Genomic DNA, 22,764 nt, shown 5'->3' with positions numbered 1-22,764 from the left:
GGACCCCAAAAGCCAGTATAATATTCATCTCCCCTCTTTGTGTCTCAATCAAAGCTGAGTTTTCCCTTTTCTTGTCAGGGAGAGATCTGTCGCCGCCTGGAGATTCGGAGGAAAGAGAGAGGGGAATTTCTGGCCTATCAAGCAGACCTGGACAAGGAAAGCAAAGACCTCCTTGGAAGTGTCCCTATTGTTACTAGTGAGGGAACAAGCACTTCAAGAAGCAAGTCAGGACTGAGGAGGGATGGGGAAATCTGCCCATTTCAACTTCTACCCATTTCTCCTTTTTCCATATCAGTTTGTTATATTTATTATTCTGAATCAAATGCTAGGGTGTCTACCTTCTCGTATAAATATTTTGTGTGTTTTTTAAAAAAATAATGTTTATTACTTTTAAACACTACAAAAAGGAAAGAAAAAAGAAGAAAGAAAAAAAAGACAATACAATACAATATAAAAACATTACACAGCACTAACACAATAAATTAAACAAAGCAAAACAAAAGCAGTTTAACACACATCATACAATTTCAATGTCATATCTTTCATTAACTTGTTTCAACGACCTCCTCACACCTCCCTTTTTGTATTCCACTTCTGTTAATTGTTTCAGCAATTCCTTTCCATCTTCCTCTGTTTTCTGTCCTATAATTATCTTAACATATTCTAACCTTATTTTTCCTAATACTCTAATAATCTATTTATACTTAATTCCTTATAACATTTCTACTAAAGCCATATAACTTCATTCTAACATTTTTCTAACATTCATTAATTTTACAATATTTCTATAAATCTTTAAACTTTTTCCAGTCTTCTTCCACCGACTCTTCTCCCTGGTATTGGATTCTGCCAGTCATTTCCGCCAGTTCCATATAGTCCATCAACCTGGTGATCTTCTGTCCAATGCTCTTAGCTCTTTTCCAAGTCCCTTCTGCAGATCTTCTGCAAAAAATTTACTTTGTCTTCTACTGATCTTATTTTTATTTTCCTTCCTTTGAAGGAGAGGCAGAAAGAAGAGCTAACTTGTCCGTGGCTAGGGGGCGCAATCTGGACGGTTCTGCCGGGGCGCAAGATCACCTAACTACTGCTCTGCGTCTCTGGACCAGGGGTGGATGGTGCTCATTGGGACTGGGAGGGTGGAAGGCAAGGAGGCCAACAGTAGGTGGCGCCAGAGCCAAGGAGTGGCAGAGCAAATGTGTTCTGTATCTGAGATGGAGTGGGAAGGGGCTGGCGGCCACCGCAGCCATCCCCTGTCTGCCCTCATGGACCGGCCAGAATCCCCTGGGCAAATGCTCATCTTGCCAGAGTCTGGGTCTTCTGCTGTTGCTCTCTCAGAAACCGTGCCCACGTGGGATGCTTCGTTTTTCGTAGCTGCTTCATCCCTGAGGAAGTTGGAGGTGACGCAACTCCTGCATGTCTAACGTGGGAAGGTTTGGAGGTATAACAAATTCCATCCTTCTTCCTTGGCTCCCTGGAAAGAAGGCATCTTGACATTTTGCGCGCATTTCACAGGCCAGGAGCCAAGCACCCCTTCCTGAGGGGGAGAAGAGGCCCAGAAAAGATGAGCCCTTCCCAGCCCAAAGGCGTTCCCCTGAGATTCAGCTTCCGGGCTATGGCTAACCAGGTTAGGAGCAGGAATATTGGGAGCGGGAAGGAACTGATGTCATCTGCCAGAGCAGCTGGCTAATTGAAATGAATGAGGTGATAACAAATCTGAACTCTTTCAAATCTGAACTCTTTCAAATCTGAACTCTTGTTTGCGGCTGATTAGGATAGAGGGAGCTGGAGAACAAGGGCAATCGGAAGCAGACTCTGGGTAGTTGGTTCCTTCTCTTTGTACGGGTTCCTACGTCACACCGGCAGTTTAAATGGCAACACTCCTTTGCAAGATTGTCCGCCTTTTTAATTGTTGTTATGGAAAATCAATAAAATGATAAGTTGCCCCTGCCAAAGGGTTGCATGACACCAGGCTGAAGGCTTTTTTTTTAAAAAAATAATTTTTATTAATTTTCATAAACAAAAAACACACAAATAAAAACATTCACAAACAACACATGACTTCCCCATGCCTCCCCTTCACTGCACCCTTGTTTCAAATTTTTTAGCAATCCTTCATTCCATTTCTATATTTAATTTCCCTCAAGGTTTCCTTGACTTAAATATTTACAGCTATAATTCTCTGTTTCTTACCCCTTGACATTTTATCAGTCTGAGATTTTGCAACAGTTCTTAAGATATGTTTTAAATTTTTTCCAGTCCTCTTCCACTGTCTCTCTCCTCTGATCACGGATTCTGCCGGTCATCTCTGCCAGTCCCATAAATTCAGTCACCCAGGCTGAAGACTTTTTGTTAAAGTTCAGGTGTGCTAAAAGTTGAACCTATGCTGGTGTGTGTGTGTCCGTCCGTCTGTCCATGTGGCCGCTGTGTATTCAACATTCCACCCCCTCCAAAGAATCCTAAGAACCTTAGTTTTCCTTTCACAGTGCTATGATTCCCAGCACCCTTAACAAACCATTGTTCCCAGGACTTTTTGGGTGTGGGTGGGAGGAGATGTGCTTTACGTGTGCGGTGTGCAGGCATCTCCCAGCACATGTGTGGGGGGATTCAAGACTAACTCTTATGCTTTTCTTCCTTAGACCAGCTTGACGTTGAACGAGAGGTTCTCTGGGTTGAGGAACACATGCCATTTCACAGCGAAGCAGAACACGGGCCGAATGGTCACTCTGCCATTGCATTTGGTGAAGTCAGACTGGCTTTGCAAAGGAGCTTGCCCCTGAAGCCAGTTGGTTGCCTGCCTGTGGCTGGCTGGTGGCTTGGCATCACCGAAACACAAATAGACAGCCCCATGCAACCTCACACCCAAAGATTTCTGCCCATGCTTCAGACATGCAGCCCTAAGAGCAGCTCTGACTCCCACTCTAGGCCCATCTGCCCCAGTCTTCCTCCTGATGTAGGCTACAGGATCTGGGAAGTCTGATCCAGCTTTGAGGTGTGGTTCCATATGGCCATTAGTACTGTTGTGTTTTTGCCAGAGAGCCACCTGGTAAGGAAGATCTCCAAGCACGCTTCCTAGGGGGTCCTCATTAATCCTCAGATGTACCCACAAAGGCATGATCCAGCACCCTCATGCCACAGCTGCCTCTGACGTGACCCTCCCTCCGGTAAGAGGCATGCCTCACAGCTGAGTGCCTGGTTGTTTGTGTAGGGCGGGGGCAGGGAATCTTGTGGGCTCCCAGATATTGCCAGATCCAATGGCCTTCTGCCTCAGCCAGCATAGCCGACGGTCAGGGGTGATGGAATCCAACAACATCTAGAGGGCCACAGAATTCCCCATCCCTGGTCTAGTGAATTTGAGGTTCTTTCTTTCTCTCCCTCTGCTCCCTTTTGCCTGGAAAAGCACTTTGGCAGATTCCTTTGGAGGATTTGGGTGTGACAAGCTGTTAGCATCACACTGAATAAAACAACTTTGAGAAGCTGAAACACCGGGCTGTTTTCTTTTCTAATAAAAATATTCACTGTGCAGTTCACAGGCACAAAACACAATGTTGATATTGTCCAGGAAATGGGGTTTCAGTTGGAGGGCATGGGTTGCGTGAGAGCATGTTGTGTGGGATAACCAGTCTCATATAACCAACATGCTTCAGTCTAATTAGTGCATGAAGGGGTTAACATCATAGAGTAAGCTGTCCTGCCATCTTAGCCATGTCTCTTCCCCTTACCTTGGGAGTGAGTTCTGATTTATTCTGGTATTCACTTCTTCAGTGTTTAATGTACTGTAGGTTTTTCCTGATTTTATGGTTTTATCTTTCTGTAAACGGCTTTGATGTTTCTTACCATCTGGTAGTGTATAAATTTTATGAAATAAATAAATAATTTTGAATAAATAAATAAATAGGAAGATGTAAAACCACAACCTCCGAAATGAAAGCTACTGTCCCTCCAGAGGGATGTTTTTGCGTGGAGGGGGGCCGTATTCTGCAATGTGCTATCGATGCAATAATAGTGCAGCTTTCTAATGGACTGTCCACGCAAACATCATTCTGCTTTCTCAGTTGCTCTGCAATGCTTCACCAGGGTTACCACATCATGGCCACCTAGGTGTGAGCTCCTGTGTTGTAGCTCAGCAAAAGGAGGACAAAATTCCTCTAGTATGGCTCACAGTGAGGGCTGCTGAGAGTTGGGAGAGATCTCGGAGGCCAAAGAGTTTGCTTTTCTGCTCAGTACAGGGGATCTTGCAAGCTCTTCACCCCTGACTGGCCGAATATGCCCATCTCTCATCCATGCAGCTCTACAGCGTGCCTGGATGGAGCTGGACACACAATTCCTGAAGGATTTCAGCATGATAGACTACAGCAGGCATAGGCAAACTCGGCCCTCCAGATGTTTTTGGCCTACAACTCCCATCATCCCTAGCTAACAGGACCAGTGGTCAAGGATGATGGGAATTGTAGTCCCAAAACAGCCGGGTGCCAAGTTTGCCTGTGCCTGGACTACAGCCCACTACGGCACTATTACTTCAGTCAGTGACTTGTTGCAGACTTTTTTGCAGGTCATTGATGCAATAATATTGCAATTGTGGTGGACCAGCTACATGTCATTTTGCTTTGCAAGTTGTTCTGTGATGCGTCCCCTGTGCTACTATATTATTATCAGCCAGAGGGGCCCTCTTGAGCTATAAAGTGCAACTTAAGTGGGACAAATCCCCCTCCTAACATTTACGTGGATTTAGGGGAGTGCAACTGGTTTGGTCACACTGGCGTGAAGCCTTGCGGGCCCCACAGGGGACACCACAACTATGATGTTGAATGGACGTTGAGAGGCGTGGGGGCACTGAATTTTGGCATCGTACAGGGCTCCCCTGGAATTTGAGACGCCATGGTTCACCAGTGAAGAACATTTGTGGTATGAAAAAGGTACCTTGTTTCAGCTGGAAGTTAGGGGGCACTGGTTGGAAGTGTCGGAGTATGTCTATCCCAAAAGCTTTGCAGGCACAAACATTACTGAATACAGTCTTGCATATAACTGCCCTCCTACTATCATGAATAGAAACAATCATGAATCGACAAAAACGGGCATCTGGAAGGAACCACTATGCCAACAGGATGTCGGACTGAATGGGCCTTGGCCTCACCCAGCAAAGCTCTTCAAATGCGCTTATGTTCCCCTGACTTTGGGGACGCCTTGCAGGAGTCTCACCCGTCTCATGGCTAGTCTTCTAGTGTGGGCCAGTTCTACAAGCTCTCCCCCTAAAGCAGGTGCACCATCCAGAACATGCTGGCGCTGTACCTGAAGAAGAAAGCGAACACAGACCAGGAGGCAGGGACTTCTAGGGGAAGCGAGGCCTTCATGCGGGAAGCCTTGACTCCTCACGTGCTCCCCGGGATCAGCTTCGACCCCACCACCCAGTCTTCTGCTGGTGTCACTCTTCCACCTGGCCCAGAACAGGAGGCTCCTTCCCAACATGCAGAATGCCTTGCACGTGATCAATGGGCCTGTGATCACTGTGACATAGGCAGGGCCGGATTTATGTATAGGCTAAGTAGGCTGAAGCCTAGGGCCTCTAGATCTAGGGGGCCTTGCCAGCCTTCCCACTCCCTAGCGCCGCAGACAGTCTTCCCTCTCCCAAAATTGCAAACCCAAGACTTCATGCGAGGGCAGGGCAACTGGCAGAAAGATATTTCTAAGTTTACCTGGAATGGGAAAAAGCCTAGAATAAAATACAAAATACTTATAGATACTAAAGATAGAGGAGGCTTCTCCCTTCCAGACCTAAAATTGCATTATGAAGCAGCTTGCATCACGTGGATTCGGGACTGGATTAAATTAGAGAGAGATGAAATAATAGATTTTGAAGGACATGATAATAGATTTGGTTGGCATTCATATTTATGGTACGGGAAAGATAAAAAACACACAAAGGTTTTCATAATCATATAAGAAGAAAAACACTTATAAAAGTGTGGAATAAACATAAAGATTTTTTAGACCCCAAAACTCCATGGTGGCTTTCACCGGTTGAAGAATTAGCATTAAAACCTCTTAATAAGAGAGGAAATTGGCCGACGTACAGAGAATTATTAATAGAGGCGGGAAAAGGGTTAAAGCTGAAAGAATGAGGAACTAAAGGTTACCATAATAAAGGAGAAAGGTGGAAAGAACCTAACAGAAGCAGAAGACGTCAAGAAGAGGTGGCAAGAATACACAGAGGAATTATACCAGAAAGATATGGATGTCTCGTACACCCCAGGTAGTGTGGTTGCTGACCTTGAGCCTGACATCCTGGAGAGCAAAGACAAATGGGCCTTAGAAAGCACTGCTAATAACAAGGCCAGTGGAATTGATGATATTCCAGCTGAACTATTAAATTTTGTTAAAGATGATGCTGTTAAGGTGCTACACACAATATTCCAGCAAGTTTTGAAAACTCAGCAGTGGCCAGAGGATTGGAGAAGACCAGTCTACCTCCTTTAGAGGAAAAGGCCTTGAGGGGAGGACCTCTTGCCTCCACAATCCTTCCTAAACATGCATAAGCTGAGAGGCAATTGTCCGACAAATGTGGTGCTGTGGGGAGGCAGGAACATTTTCCTGCAGTTAAGTATTTTCTAAGTGCCTTTCCCGAAACTTCCCCAAACGGTTCTGAAGCCTCTCTAACCTCAGAAGTCTTTTCTTCTCTCCGGAATTCTGGGATTTGAGGATAACTTCATGGAGAAGGAAAGAAACCTGCAGAATCAGCAAATGAGTGCCCGCCGGGAGCCTCCACCCCCACCGCTGCCACCAAGCAGGCTGTAAGTTGCCTTAGAGGTGTACTGTGCCCTCCCGCCTCCTTGCTTTTAAGGACTACTTGAGTTCTGTTCTCATCTCCCTGAGGCGTATCCGTGACAAGGAGAGCATGAGCAAGAAGCAACCCCAATGACCCACACTATGCGCAAGCTCTTTGTGCCTTCCACACATACGCAGTCCGGACAGAGAGAGGGACTCATCAAGCACGTCCTCACCAAGAGAGAGAAGGAATATGTCAACACCCAGAATTTCAGGTCAGATCATGCAAAAGTGCAAACACCAGTGGAACCTGTATCAGAGTTGGGGCTGGAGAAAGCGACATCTACATGACAGCTTTATTGTTGGGTGCCAGGCAAAGTCTGTCCTGTTCACTCAGGCCACATGGGTGGGTAATGGAAAGTATTAGCTGTGGTGGGCAATTTTCCTTGGTGCCACATACTGAACCGTGGCTTCATATTATGAGCAGGACGGCAGCCTCTCCTCCAGGTTTGCACACCTCTCCCCCACCCTAAGCCTATTTGGAAGCTTCCACTTGTATTTTAAATTAACCACAGTTTGGTGTGTCCAGATCCTATGGTGGTTAATTTTACCAGCTTTGTAAACCCATGATTGGAAGTTGGCTTGTTTCAATGAGCCATGGTTCAAATGAAGCGGTTTGTGCAGCTTCAGACATTGTGACAAGATGCAGTTAATCCAAAACTGAAGCAAAACCTTTGGAACTCCTCCTAGAAGCTGTGCTGGAGGACAGGGAGGTGTGACCCACCCCCCAAAAAACTTGGTGTGGGTCATCCTTATAATGCTAAGCTTACTTACTTACTTACTTTATCAAACCTTTATTAGGCATTATGGAAATAAAACCTTAAAAGAGAAAATAACATATAAAAGCCTTGAAATATATATAAAAAGGCAGCAGTTTGCTAAATGCATATATATATATACATATAGAGTCAATGGTTTTCCTTGTTAACCTGCTCCTTGGAGGACTGCTACCAAAAACTCGGCTACCCCCGCCGTTACCCTTTGGTCAACGTCGGATAGGTAGAATCCCACACATTCACCTTGCTGCGGTTCCAGACCACCCAAAAGAGGGGACAGCACGCGTTGACGGAGCGTACTGTACAATGGGCAATGAAGGAGAATATGCTCTACAGTGTCCGGGACATTCATAGAGCATCTGCAGAGTCTCTTGTTTCTAGGAATGTTTTGATATCTTCCCCTGACAAATGCTGAGGGAAAAACATTCAAACGGGCCAGCATAAAAGCCCTACGTTGGGCTGGGATTATTAGTTTAGTGACGTAATTGGCTCTGCTATCTAAGATATTTAATTCATAGAATATGGGGGAGCAAATTTTGTTTACAGCTGCCATAATATTTTGTCTCTCGACATCCTTTAGTCTAGTTAGGATATTATGGGAAATATATTGCTCATTAGAATTGTACAGGGGCTCCAGCTCGATGCCTAAAGATTCAATCTTTTTTTCGAGGTGCTGATACCATCTTGATTTATAGGAGTCTTTGAGCAAATCAGCGAGCAGACTTGATGGAGGGCAGCGAAAGTGGCAGCGTAACCAATACTTTATTGAGGTGGACCATGCCCAATATTCCATTGTGTGTATGCCTATTTCTGCACACATTGTTTCATATTTGATCGTAGCTGGGAGTCCAAGAATACGTCTCAGAAAGCTAGAGTGAATCTTTTTTAAATCATTGTTATATGCTTGGACCCATAGCGGGATTCCATAAAATATCTGGGATTGCACTTTTGTTTGAAATATCTGATTTGCCGCAGGAATAAATTGATTACCTTTCTGATAATGAAAACGGGCAACTGCTGATGAGATGCACTTTGCCTGTTTTATGGCATTTGTGCGATGGGTTGCCCACCCTAAATTGCTCTGGAATAAGATTCCCAGATACCTATAGATTTTCACTTGTTGGATTTCTTGCCCTCTTATTTTCCATTTCTCTAATTTCCAACCATTCGAGAAGACCAAAATTTTTGTCTTCTCATAGTTTATAGAGAGTTTGTTACATTCGCAATAGAGAATCAGTGAAGATATAAGACGTTTCAGACCCAAGCTCGTTAAGGATAGTAGGACAGCATCGTCTGCATATAGTAAGAGAGGAACTGGTTTCTGATTAAGTTTAGGGGCATGTGATTCTATTTTTTGAAGGTAATCTGGCAAGTCTGATAAAAATAAATTAAATAGAAAGGGGGCAAGAATACACCCTTGTTTTACCCCTTTCGAGATTGGGATGTCTGATGAAAGGTGACCTTTGATGTTAAGTTTGACTTGACAGGTATTGGAAGAGTGTAGATTTTGCATTAGAATCAATAGGCGCTGATCAATTTTTAATTCTGCGAGTTTCCTCCACAACTTTGGGCGGTCAATTGAGTCGAATGCACCACGAAAATCTACAAAAGCAGCATATATCTTAGATTGCCTTTGGGATCTGTATTTTTCAACCAGATGCATAAGTATAAGACAGTGGTCTAGTGTGGAGCAACCTTTGGAGAAACCTATTTGTTCTTTCCCTGGTAAATTTAGATTTTTCATCCAGGTAAGGAGTTTAGATAAGAGGTGCTTAGCGTAGATTTTCCCTATCACTGATAGAAGGCTTATCGGTCTATAATTCCTTGGTTCTTTTGGGTCGCCATTTTTAAAGATTGGAATAATTATTGATCTTAGCCATGTCTCAGGTATGATCCCATATTTATCTATAAGCGTAAACAGTTGGGCTAAGGGTTCTGCCCACCAATCTATATAGGTCTTAAATAATTCTATTGGTAGACCGTCTGGCCCAGGAGATTTCCCCGATTTGAAATTTTTAACTATCTCTCTAATTTCCTCTTCCTCTACCCTTGGCCACTCCTGGAGTTTAATAATTTTATTTTTAGTGGTTTCGTTTCCTTTAAGTTCACTGTGTAGATTGTTAAATACAGATGTAAAGTATTGGGACCATTTGGATTCTGCAATTGGTGGTAGAGTTAGTTGATTTTCGGCTTTCAATCCTCCATACACTAGGTTCCAGAACGCTTTGTTGTTTTTACTCTGAATTGAGTCAAATAATTGTAGCCATTTTTGGGTTGCGTATTTCTGTTTCTTTTCAGCCAGAATGTAATGATATTTTCTTTTTTCATCAAGATAAGAGGGCTCTAGTTTGGTGCGATTATTTTTAAATGTTTGGCGCAGTTTTCTTTTTAGCTGGAAACATTCATCATCAAACCAAGGGCTAGCGGTATGTTTAAGTACCCAAACTTTAGGTGGAGTACTAAGCTCTACAAACATTTGGAAGATTTCATTATAAATTTTCGGAATATCACTGTAGAAATTAGTGATCTTTAAGTTGGATAATACTTGTTTTCTCAGGTTGGCTGTAAGTTTTTGCCCCACTGCTACACTCATTTCCTGGGACCATTTTAATTGGGTCATTTGTTTGTATTGAGAAGGTTCTATGGTATTATACTTAGTTATTTTGGTTTCGTCCTTTAAGTTAATAGACAACGATAATGGCTGATGGTCGCTTTCAGTGCGCGTTCCAATTTTGAAGTCCATGATCGAATTTATAATATTATAAGGGACAAGAATATAGTCGATGACACTACATCCTCGGGGGGAGAAGTATGTAAACTCCCCGCTTCTATCGCCTTTTGTTGAACCATTCACAATCTGCAAATTAAAGTTGTTACATAATTCAAGTAGGCGTAAGCCTTCGTTGTTAACAACCCTGTCTCTGGAGAATCGTCCTATTTTCAGGGCATGTGCGATATCATTATCAGTATTCCAATTTAGTTTGCTACATAGTTGTTCATTGTTGGTTCCTACTCTGGCATTAAAATCACCTGCTATTATCAGTGAGGCATTTGGGTATTTATCGGTCAAATTTTCTATATAAGAGGTTAGTTGTGACCAGTTTTCACTGCTGCTGTTGTTTTTAGTTGGGGGGATATAGACATTTACAAGTAGCAAGGGATCTTTGTTTTGGGTTAAAAGTAGAGCTTGTGCAAGTGGTAAGCATTCTTCTAGTTGCTTGATTTCAAACCCTAAGTTGTCTTTGATCATACAACAGAACCCTGCTTTCGGCCGGCCTTTCGTGTTTGTTTTCAATGCGGGTTTCGTATAGGAGGTGAATCCATTGGTTTTGATATCTCTAGTTGACCATGTTTCTTGTAGAAGTATTAATTCAAAATCTTTAAAGAAGTTCATTAGGTCTGGGTCTCCGCCTTTGTTTCTCCACCCTGCGATATTCCAGGACAGCAAGCGTAGGGTCCATTTTTGAGTTGGTGGCTGGTTGACAGCATTTAGTCATTCTAGTTCTGTTATTAAGTCTAGCGAGGGATTTTGTCTTGTGCAGATACAGCCATTTGTCGCTGCTTTCGGTGGGGAACATAGTGGTGGATCTTTTAGATTCTTTTTTAAAGTGCGGGAAATTGAAATTTCCTCCCTTTCTTGATTTTCTTCCTTAACTGTTCCTTGTTCCTGAGAAATTTCTGTGGCTGGTGGGCTGTTATGGACAGTTGGACTGTTTTTAGTCTCTACTTCCATTTCTTTGGCCTCATTTGGTGTTGAGCTCAGTGTGTCAGGTCTGTTGGAGGTCATCTTTTGTTCGGCAATGTTAAGGTCCTTTGTAGTACTTAAAGTAGGGGTACCTATTTCGTTTGAAGCTAATATTTGATATCTCAGCCAGGAATTTGTGGTTTCATTACTGGAGTTTTTCCTTGCCATTTCATATTCTAAAGGCGGCTGGATTTGAAGCTCTGCATCTATACATTTGAAAGTTCCATTAGTAGCTCTCTTTTTGACTATGCATTTTGGGGAAAAAGCTGGTAAGTGTAAAGTTTGATTGTGTGTTGTTTCTGCTGCATTTTGTTGACCCAGTTGGTGAATTTCGGTCAATCTGGCCTGTAGTTTCGTCAATTTACTGAGTATGTTTATTTGTTCTTTATCTGGTAGCTTGGTAAAGTTACTCAGCAGATCTTCTTCTTCTGGGACTGTCCAGTCTATTGTGTCAAGGGCGAGGTTGTTATTTGATGCTACAGTCGCATGGTTTGGGAGCTTGGATTTTTCTTGCGTGGTTTTCCGGGTAGCTGGCTGCGGTTTCTCCCATCTACTGGGTTCTTCCACGGGAGTAGGGCAGATGTCGGCTTCTGGTGGAATGGCCTTGTTCATCTTGTTCTGTCTTTTAGATGCAATCAATGGTCTGGGTGATATATCTTCAAAGTGTCGGCGCGGGATAATTCCTTTCTGGGCTAAATGAGCCTTTTCCCTTAAGAGTTTGGTTGGAATTCTATGGCTACCAAATCTTAGTAGTACTTTTTTGGAATATCCATCGTTAGTAAGCCTCTTGACTGCTTTTAAGTCAATACTTCCACCCTCAAGGCTAAGGAGCAGATTTAGATGATGTCTGGCCCAGAAAGGTGACTCCCAATAAGGTAGGGGCCCTCTATATGGAAAGATGTGGAGAACAATCTCACATGGCCTCAGTATCAGGTTGATTGAGTGAGGGGGGCTTCCTCTAGTTTTTGGCTGGTTTAGAGACATAAATTTGTATTTGTTCTGTTTATCTCCAGGGCTTGTTAAGGATGGCAAAAAGGGAGTGAGTTGCCTCCTTTCATCTGGGTTGTCCAGCTTCTTGGAGATGTTTTGTAATTGTTCAAAGATTTTTTGAACTGTTTGAGCAGTCAGTAGGCAGCATTCCTCTAGCAGCTCCACCTTTCTATCAATTAGTGCTTGTGCCTCTGTTATGGGAGTAGTAGCCTTGTCCTCATTTATTCCTAGGGATATCTCTTCAATTGTCTTTTCATGCGAAGAGTTGAGGAAGGTTTTGGGAGGAGATACGTGCTGTTTTTGAGGTAGCAGGTAATTATCTAGATTACTCTGTTTGAAACCAGAGGACTCTGTGTCAGTTTCTGTATCAAGACACCTGAGTCTTTTGGCTCTTCTCATTGCTAGATTCTTCTTAAGTCGATGAGATCGATGAGATCAGACTTCTAAATAGAGTGATAAAGTGCTAAGGTTCTCAGGTCGCAATCTCGTTCAATTTTCATTCAGTCCTGGCTGGGCTGCTGCGAGGAGTTTAAAACTGGGGCCAATTTTAGCACTCCTTTGAAGTACCCCCCTCTTCTTCCCAGTTTGTTAAAACAACTGAGATGTTTGGGGGTCCACGAAGTTAGAAGTGGTGGGAGAAATTTGTGGTTTTATAAATTTGTAGTTTTTAGGGTTAAAAGCCGATTAAAAGTCCTTAAGAATCCTTGGAATAAGTTTATCACAAGGAGTCGACGAGAAACTGGGAGGGAGTGCCTTAATGCCCGGAGGGGAATGTCTGAGAGCCTTCGTTAAAGCTTCATTAGCTTCTTTAAGTCCCGGCACCGAGGAGGATAAGATAAGATGTTCAAAAGCACAGCGAAATGGTGAAAGGAAATAAAATCCAAAAGGGGAAGGAGAGCCAGCAACATTTAGCTAAAAGATCTCTTTGAGCTCCGATAAGAGCGTCTTACCTCGGCGCCATCTTGAAAAATCACCTCCTGCTAAGCTTACTACTGCAGACAAAGTTTTTGCTTTGGTTATTTCCTTGTACCGTTAGTAGTACGCAGTGGCCATTTGTTTTTCATGTCTGCTTTTATGATATGTTTATCAGTATGTGGTTAGCAGCTTCAGATGCTACTGTTTTACAGAGGCTGTTTAGCTTGCTCTTTTTACCCCTTTACTAGACAGGCTGTATTTCTGTGCTGTTTTCAGAGTGGGGAATGCCCATTCCTTCATGCCCAGCATGGAAACACAGAAGGCTAGCCATTTAGGAGGTTTGCAAAGAGGACAAGAGTGTTACGGGGTAATCTTCTAGCAAACAAGCTTGGCACAGCAGATCTGAGAGGTGGTTTTCTGCTCCCGGAAAGCCAGCCTGGAAACCAGGTTGCCAGGTGAAGGAAGAAGGGAGAGATCAACCAACTCACTTGCCTTCAAAGAATTTCTGGTTGCCTGTGGCTACTGGGATAGTGCTTAGATATCAAGCTGGCTGACACATCTTAAAAAATACAAGGAAAAAGCTTTTTTTCTTTCATTAGCAAAGCTCCTTTGGGGCCCCGAATAGCTAAGCTGAGGAAGAAGTGGCTGGTATTACTTGTTTGTTCTTGGTCCTGATCTTGCCTGCCCTTGCACACTCCTGTTGTCTTTGCATATTTAACCAGCATGTCTGTTCAGATTGGAGTCCTATTCCTGCAGTTCCACATCCTTCTCTTCCTTGCAGGATTTTCGTGGGGACATGGAATGTGAATGGGCAGTCTCCAGACAGTGGATTGGAACCTTGGCTGAACTGTGACCCTGAACCCCCAGATATCTACTGCATTGGGTGAGCAGACATAATAGCTTTTCAGAGAGCCCTCTCTCAGAGTCTTTGTTTCCACACAGCTACTTTCTAAACTGAGGTCCTGATTCTGGACTGCTGTTTGCCACAGAATCTTCCTGCCCTCTTCCCTCTTCAGTTTCCAACACCTCCTCTTGCTCACAGTCTGCTCCCTCTTCTCCCTCTGACGACCCCCCACCAGTTCCCTGGCTCTGAGCCTTCTTCCCTTGGGGGATCCCCAGTTGGTGCCACCTGCCACTCCTATCTGCATCCAGCCGGCCCAGGACAGCAAGCAATGAACAAAGCTGGTAGACATCCCAGTACCTTGCATCTTCTAGGTGCAGCTGGTGCGTCTAGTCGGAATGATGTTGCTCATCTTTCTTCACCGCCTCTATTGCATCTGCAGAAAATAGTAGCAGGAGACTTTTTCAGGTGGTTCGTAATTTAACGGAACCACCTTTACCACCGGGGCTTTGTAAAGACCCCAAGATCTCCTGCAACGATTTTGCAAAGTTTTTTGCAGATAAAATCACTCATATTCGGAAGGAGCTAGACACCACCGTGGGAGCAGGGCTGGGGCGGGAGAGTGCTAGAGCTCTGTCTGGTCAAGTTGCATGGAATCGATTTCAATCCATTACCCCCGAGGATGTGGACAGGCTGCTTGGACGCGTGAAACCAACCACCTGTCTCCTGGATCCTTGCCCATCCTGGCTAATAAAAGCAAGCCGGGAAGGGCTGGGCGATGGGCTCTGCGGGGTGGTGAATGCTTCCCTCTGTGAGGGAGCATTCCCAGATCCGCTGAAAGAGGCGGTCATCAAACCGCTTCTTAAAAAACCATCTTTAGACCCGGCCAGTATGGCCAACTATCGCCCAGTCTCAAATCTTCCATTCTTGGGCAAGGTGATTGAGCGCGTGGTTGCTGAACAACTCCAGGCACGCCTGGAGGATGCGGACCATTTGGATCCCTTCCAATCGGGATTCAGGCCTCATCTTTTTTTTTTTTTTTTATAAATATTTATTAAAGTTTTTAAATATAAATGCACACATAATAAACGATCTTACTTCTATCACAACAATTTCATCACTTCTTTGGACTCCCTCACGTCTCCCGCTCCCATTTACATCGTTAAAAATTTTTTCCAAACAAATTATCAACTTGTTTACAATCTCATGTCCACTCATTCAAATATAATCTAGCACTTCTTCCAAAAAAATTTTATATTTTCTTTAGTCTCACTTATCATCAAATTTAAATCTAGTTTAGTGGTGGCCAGTTTTTTATAATCTAGCATCCTTCTTAACATTCAACCAAATTACAATATTTTTGTAGATACATCTTGAATTTCTCCCAGTCTTCCTCCATCTTCTCTTCTCCCAGATCACGGATTCTGCCGGTCATCTCGGCCAGTTGCATATAGTCCATCAGCTGCATCTGCCACTCTTCCAGTGTGGGTAGATCTTGAGTTTTCCAGTTTTTTGCGATGAGAATCCTTGCTGCCGTTGTTGCATACATAAAAAATGTTCGATCCTTCTTTAACACCTTCTGGCCGACAATACCCAGAAGAAAGGCCTCTGGTTTCTTTGTGAAGGTATACTTAAATACCTTTTTCAGCTCATTATATATCATTTCCCAAAAGACCTTCACCTTAGGGCATGTCCACCAGAGGTGAAAGAATGTTCCTTCATTTTCTTTACATTTCCAACATTTATTATCAGACGAATGGTATATTTTGGCAAGTTTAACTGGGGTCATGTACCATCTATATATCATTTTCATAACATTTTCCTTCAGAGCATTACATGCGGTGAAGTTCAGCCCAGTGGTCCACAACCTTTCCCAATCCTCAAACATAATGTTATGCCCAATGTCCTGTGCCCATTTTATCATAGCCGATTTAACCATTTCGTCTTGTGTATTCCATTTTAGCAGCAAGTTATACATTCTAGATAGTACCTTGGTCTTTGGTTCTAACAATTCTGTTTCTAACTTCGATTTCTCCACCTGGAACCCTAACTTTTTGTCATTTTTAAAAACTTCTTTAATCTGAGCATAATGTAACCAGTCTCGCACCTTATCCTTCATTTTCTCCAAACTCTGCAATTTCCAATTGTCTCCATCTTTTTCTAATATTTCCCAATATTTTGGCCATTTGGCCTCCATATTGGGTCTTTTTCGGGCCTTAGCCTCCAGAGGTGAAAGCCACCTTGGAGTTTTATTTTCCAATAAGTCTTTATATTTTGTCCAGACATTAAACACTGCTTTCCTGACAATATGGTTCTTAAAGGCCTTATTGATCTTAACTTTGTCATACCATAAGTATGCATGCCAACCAAAAGCATTGTTAAAACCTTCCAGGTCCAGTACGTCAGTGTCTTCGAGAAGTAGCCAGTCTTTTAGCCAGCAAAAAGCTGCGGCTTCATAGTACAACTTTAAGTCTGGCAGGGCAAAGCCCCCTCTTTCTTTCGCATCTGTTAATATCTTAAACTTAATTCTGGGCTTTTTGCCCTGCCAGACAAATTTAGATATATCTTTCTGCCACTTCCGGAAGCACTCCGTTTTGTCCACAATCTGTAATGTTTGAAACAAAAACAACATTTTTGGCAATACATTCATCTTAATAGCAGCAATTCGGCCTAACAAAGAAAGCTTCAATTTTGTCCAACTATCCAAGTCTCTCTTAATTTCAGACCAACATTTTTCATAGTTATCCTTGAATAGACTCAGGTTTTTTGCTGTTATGTTTACCCCTAGGTACTTTACCTTTTTAACCATAGTTAATTCTGTTTCTCTCTGAAACCGTTCTGACTCTATGTCTGTCAAATTTTTTCCCAGCACCTTAGTTTTCTGTTTTTAAAATTTAAATCCCGCCACCCGACCAAAGTCCTGTATCAATTGTAATACTCTTTTCGTACTAGATTCTGGCTCCTGCAGGGTCAAAACTAGGTCATCTGCAAAAGCTTTAAGTTTGTATTGTTTCGCTCCGACCTGAATCCCTTCCACCAACCAGTCCCCTCTGATCATGTTCAAGAGCACCTCCAGAACCGAGATAAATAACAGAGGGGAAATCGGGCAGCCTTGTCGTGTTCCTTTTTCAATTTTGAACTCTTCTGTAACCACATTGTTAACTATCAGTTTGGCCTTTTGTTCTGAATATATTGCATCAATCCCATTCTCAAACCCCCGTCCCACTCCCATTTCTTTCAAATTTCCCTTCATAAATTTCCAAGAAATATTATCAAAGGCCTTCTCCGCATCTATAAAAATTAACACTGCTTTTGTATTTATGTCTGTTTGCAAAAGTTCCAAAATGTCAATAATGTTCCTAGTATTAGCAAACATATGTCTACCTGGGAGAAAGCCTGCCTGGTCTTTATGAATTACTTCATTAAGAACTCTTTTAAGTCTACTTGCCAAAATGTCTGCAAATATTTTGTAATCCACATTCAGAAGGGAAATGGGACGATAGTTTTTGAGTTGTGTCTTTTCAGTTTCAGATTTTGGTATCAATGTGATAAAAGCTTCCTTCCACGATTCCGGCGCCTTCTTCCCCTCCATAATTTCATTACAGACCTCCATCATTGGTTGGATCAGATAGTCTTTTAATGTCTTATAATACTTGGAAGTCAAGCCATCTGGCCCTGGAGATTTGCCCAGTTGCATGTTCTGAATGGCTTGTTCAATCTCTTGTTGTGTTATTTTGTTGCTCAGGATTAATCTGTTTTTTTGTGACAACTTTGTTAGTCCATTTCTTTCCAAAAATTGTTTAATCTCAACCTCATCTTGCGGCCCTTGAGTGTATAATTTTTTGAAGTATCTCTGGAAGCACTTTCTAATTTCCATGGGGTTCTGAATGTTTCTTCCTTCAATTTCTAGGTTTGTAACTGTATTTAATTTCTGTCTCTTCTTCAACTGCCAAGCAAGCAGTTTCCCACATTTATTCGCCGATTCAAAAGTTTTTTGTTTCATTAATTTAATCTTCCATTCTATTTCTTGGTTTATCAATTTGGAATATTGTGCTTGGTATAGTTTAATTTCTCTCAGAATCGGCTGTGACTTCGGATTTGATCTTAATTTCTTCTCCAATTCTTTAATTTTCTGCAAGATCTTATCTTTCCTTTCATTTTGTGTCCTTTTCTTTACGGCGTTCTGTTGTATCAAGAACCCCCTCATCACAGCTTTGCTTGCGTCCCAGATAGTTCTTTTTTCCACCGTAGTGTTCATATTTATTTCGAAATAATCCTTCAGAGTTTTTTGGGCCTTCTTAATAATCTCCTGGTCTCTAAACAAGCTATCGTTCATCTTCCATCTAAAGGAGCCGGTTGGCAAGAGTGTCATATCCATCTTCAGCGCGTTATGGTCGGAGCAGGTCTTTGGGCAGATTTCCACTTTTCTAACCTTGGGTGCCAGACCTCTAGTTATCCATATTTGGTCGATTCTTGTCCAAGTCAGCTGGGCTTCAGAGAAGAATGTTCCCTCTCTTCCCAGGGGGTTCTTGGTTCTCCAAATGTCAATCCAGTCCATATTGTCGGTCATTTCAAAAAAGGTCTTTGGTAGTCTGCCGTCTTTTGTAACATTTTGATTTTGTGACTTATCCATGTTAGTCGATACGACCCCATTCATATCTCCCATCATAATGATGTTGTTGTAGTCCAGATAGTCCAGCATAATCTCATGCAACTTCTTATAAAATTCCGATTTCCTGTCATTTGGTGCATAAATTCCTAATATCAGAATCTTTTCTCCTTGATGTTGTATCTCAATTGCTAATATTCTTCCATGTTCATCTTTGAATAAAAATTTAGGTGACAGGCTCTCTTTTGCATATATCACCACTCCTCGCTTCTTTACTCTATCCGAAGATATAAATTCTTGACCAAGTCTTTTGTTTATTAACACCTTTCTATGGAGCCTAGTCACATGTGTTTCTTGTAAGCAGATAATGTCCAATTGTTCTTTTTTTAATATATGAAAAATTTTCCTCCTTTTTTCTGGGATGTTACAGCCATTAATATTCCAGCTCAAAAGTTGCAGAGACATCCTGAATAAATCTGGTTATTTTTCAAGGGGTGGTACCTTATTCAAAGGATCTTCAGGGTCCAAGGGTGCAGGTACCTCTGGTGTTTCAGGCCCTGGAAGTTGGTCAATTCCTTTGTGAAGGTCCTCTCCGTATGCGTTCAGAAATTTATCTCTATCTTCCAATGTTCTGATTTTGATCTTCTTCCCTCTAAAGGTAAAAGATAGTCCTTGAGGGAATTCCCACCTAAAGATGATTGAATTCTTCCTTAGTAATCTTGTCAACTCCAAATAGTTAGATCTAAGATCTAACAGTTGTTTAGGAATATCCTTGTAGATCTCAATTCTTTTGTCCAGAATGTCCAGTGACTTTCCGTAGTGTAGGCCCAGAATCTTGTCCCTTTCCTCCTTTGACCTCAATGTTATCAAACAGTCTCTGGGCTTCTCTTTCTTTATAAGTCTTCCGAGCCTAAAAGCTGAAACAATTTTAAAATCCTTTTCCTCTAAGCTCCAAAATTTGGAGAATTCTTTGGTCAAAAACTCAGCTAGGTTGCCTTCTTCCACTTCTGGTATTGCTCTTATCCTTAAATTGCTCTCCCGGTTCTGCAGTTCAATCATAGATAGATAGGTCTGGTGTTCACCTACTTGTTTGCAGAGTGGTCTTACCTCTTGTTCTAAATTTTCAAGTTTTTGGCTGGTATCTTCAGCCAATTTCCGATTTTCCCCTGCAGCCTCCTTCAATTCTCCAATTGCTTGAGTATTCTGTGCAACTTGTCCAGATAATTTATTTAAACATTCTGTGTTCTGGTCAATTTTATATGTTTGCTCATCGGCCTTCTTGTCCAAAGATTCTACTTTCTTGTCCAAAGATTCTAATTTTTCAAAAATTTTCCTCTAAAATAGCAGTGCTTGCCCCTGAGGCCATATCTTCCAATTGTAATTCCTCAGTTTCTCCCTCCCCTGCCCGTGGCAGAGAGGCAGCTTCCTCCTCAGAAGGCAAAGTAGGCACAGATGATCTACGTGCCTGTGAGGCTGCGGTTAAAGTTGTCAAAGTTGTTTGTTTAGTTCTTCCTCTCCTTCTTGCACCACTCATTCCAAAGTTATCAAAAAGTCAAGGTCAAGCTGAGTTGTTCCCATGAGAAAGCAGCGGCCCAGATGGTAACAGTCAACAGAGGGCCGGGAAAAGTAAAGTAAAATAAGAGTCACTGTTATAAGTCCCAAATCCTCTAGGGGGAGTTTAAAATATTTCAAGGAAGAGATCAATTTCAGTTAAAATAAAGTCAGATTTCTAAGTCCAAGAACCTTCAATAAAAAATTTTTCAGCAGAGTTAGGGTTTAATACAGCAACAGTGTTTCTGATGGTGCAAACTGGTAATCCAAATGCCTCAAAGTAGCAAGTTCAGACTCTCTCAGATTGTTTCAAAGTTCAGATTCAAAGTATCCAAACTGCAAACTGCAAACTGACAGCTCAATTTCTCAGGCAGCTCCAGCACCTGGGGTTTTTAGTTAAAATGTAGCTCCAAGAGAAGAAAGATATCCCCATGCAGCTAAAATTCATAAAGTCCAGCACATGAAATTGTTATTCCACTTAAGATAAAGTTCAATGGGTGCTCAGATCAAATAGTTTAAAAAGTCTCTCTTTGCCTCCACTCCTCCAGCTCTTTGCGTTCAAGTTCAACGGGAGCGGAAGACGGACTTCCTGTTTTTCGTCACTCCGCTTTCAGCCAAATTTGATGCTTTAAAGTTCCAAATTGCATACAGTCAATTATTTACTCACGGGTTGTTGTTTTCAAAGCAAAAATTTCAGGAAGAAAGGTCAGCGCTCACTGGCAACAGCTACGCGGCTTCACTCCGCCGATTGCGGAACGACCCTCAGCGCCGCAGCCTCCTCCACGATCCGGAGCCCCTTACGGGGTTCCTTCAACGTTTTGGGGGCCGCTACTGGCGCCCGCCGGGTCCCAGGACCGCAGGCTTCTGCCGCCTGCGGTTTTCCGTTGTGGGTCTCCGCTTCGCCGTAGCGGACGACCCTTTCTCGAGCGGAGCTCCCTTCCCGGTTAGGAAAGGGCAGCCATTACCCTTCGCGCCGCCTCCGGAAGTCCCTCAGGCCTCATCATGGGATTGAAACTGCCTTGGTCGCGCTGGTTGATGATCTCCGGCGAGCTAGGGACAAAGGTGAGAGCTGTTTCCTAGTTCTGCTGGATCTCTCAGCGGCCTTTGATACAATCGACCATAACATCCTTCTGGACCGTCTAGAGGGGCTGGGAGCTGGGGGCACTGTTATACAGTGGTTTCGCTCCTTCCTCCTGGGCCGTGTTCAGAAAGTGGTGGTGGGGGATGAGTGTTCAGACCCCTGGGCCCTCACTTGTGGGGTGCCTCAGGGTTCCGTCCTCTCCCCCATGCTTTTTAACATCTATATGAAGCCGCTGGGAGAGATCATCAGGGAGTTTGGACTGGGTGTCCATCAATATGCAGATGATACCCAGCTCTACCTCTCTTTCAAATCAGAACCAGTGAAGGCGGTGAAGGTCCTGTGTGAGTGCCTGGAGGCGGTTGGAGGATGAATGGCGGCTAATGGATTGAGGTTGAATCCTGACAAGACAGAAGTACTGTTTTTGGGGGACAGGGGGCGGGCTGGTGTGGAGGACTCCCTGGTCCTGAATGGGGTAACTGTGCCCCTGAAGGACCAGGTGCGCAGCCTGGGAGTCATTTTGGACTCACAGCTGTCCATGGAGGCGCAGGTCAATTCTGTATCCAGGGCAGCTGTCTACCAACTCCACCTGGTACGCAGGCTGAGACCCTACCTGCCCGCGGACTGTCTCGCCAGAGTGGTGCATGCTCTAGTTATCTCCCGCTTGGACTACTGCAATGCGCTCTACGTGGGGCTACCTTTGAAGGTTGACTCGGAAACTACAACTAATCCAGAATGCGGCAGCTAGACTGGTGACTGGGGGCAGCCGCCGAGACCACATAACACCGGTCTTGAAAGACCTACATTGGCTCCCAGTACGTTTCCGAGCACAATTCAAAGTGCTGGTGTTGACCTTTAAAGCCCTAAACGGCCTCGGCCCAGTATACCTGAAGGAGCGTCTCCACCCCCATCGTTCTGCCCGGACGCTGAGGTCCAGCGCCGAGGGCCTTCTGGCGGTTCCCTCATTACGAGAAGCAAAGCTACAGGGAACCAGGCAGAGGGCCTTCTCGGTAGTGGCACCCGCCTTGTGGAACGCCCTCCCATCAGATGTCAAAGCGATAAATAACTACCTGACATTCAGAAGACATCTTAAGGCAGCCCTGTTCAGGGAAGTTTTTAATCTGTGATATTTTAGTGTATTTCTGGTTTTTATGGAAGCCGCCCAGAGTGGCTGGGGAAACCCAGCCAGATGGGCGGGGTACAAATAATAAATTATTATTATTATTATTATTATTATTATTATTATTATTATTATTATCTTTGTCAAGAAGGACCAGCTCAGCCGCATCAAGGAAGTGATGAGGGAGACAGTGGGCACAGGCACCATGGGGAAGATGGGGAGTAGACCCTGACAGTGGAATTCCCTACGTCTATCTTTCTATCTGTCTATCTGTTTTTATAATCTCTGCCAACCAGTTTCCCCCTCTTTCCTGCTTGCTC

The 22,764-nt window shown here is 43.4% G+C and overlaps 2 protein-coding genes across 2 annotated transcripts in view; one reads left to right on the top strand and one right to left on the bottom strand.

The window, feature by feature from the left end:
• The window catches only part of LOC309333228 (putative CENPB DNA-binding domain-containing protein 1), a 387,332-nt gene that overhangs the window by 166,508 nt on the left and 198,060 nt on the right, over positions 1-22,764 (bottom strand). The window lies entirely within an intron of this gene.
• Positions 1,212-22,764, top strand: part of LOC309333175 (inositol polyphosphate 5-phosphatase OCRL-like) — a gene marked incomplete at both ends in the record, with an annotated part of 71,861 nt that continues 50,308 nt past the window's right edge. The window contains 8 exon segments of the mRNA XM_081846575.1: positions 1,212-1,397; positions 2,637-2,743; positions 3,095-3,161; positions 6,658-6,785; positions 6,868-6,905; positions 6,908-7,034; positions 14,027-14,128; positions 14,325-14,410. Of these exon segments, the coding sequence (XP_081702701.1) occupies positions 1,212-1,397; positions 2,637-2,743; positions 3,095-3,161; positions 6,658-6,785; positions 6,868-6,905; positions 6,908-7,034; positions 14,027-14,128; positions 14,325-14,410 (841 nt within the window).

Source organism: Podarcis erhardii, assembly GCF_964252035.2.
Source record: "Podarcis erhardii genome assembly, chromosome: W".
NCBI classification, from domain to species: domain Eukaryota; kingdom Metazoa; phylum Chordata; class Lepidosauria; order Squamata; family Lacertidae; genus Podarcis; species Podarcis erhardii.
This window is presented reverse-complemented; position numbering and strand designations above follow the sequence as displayed.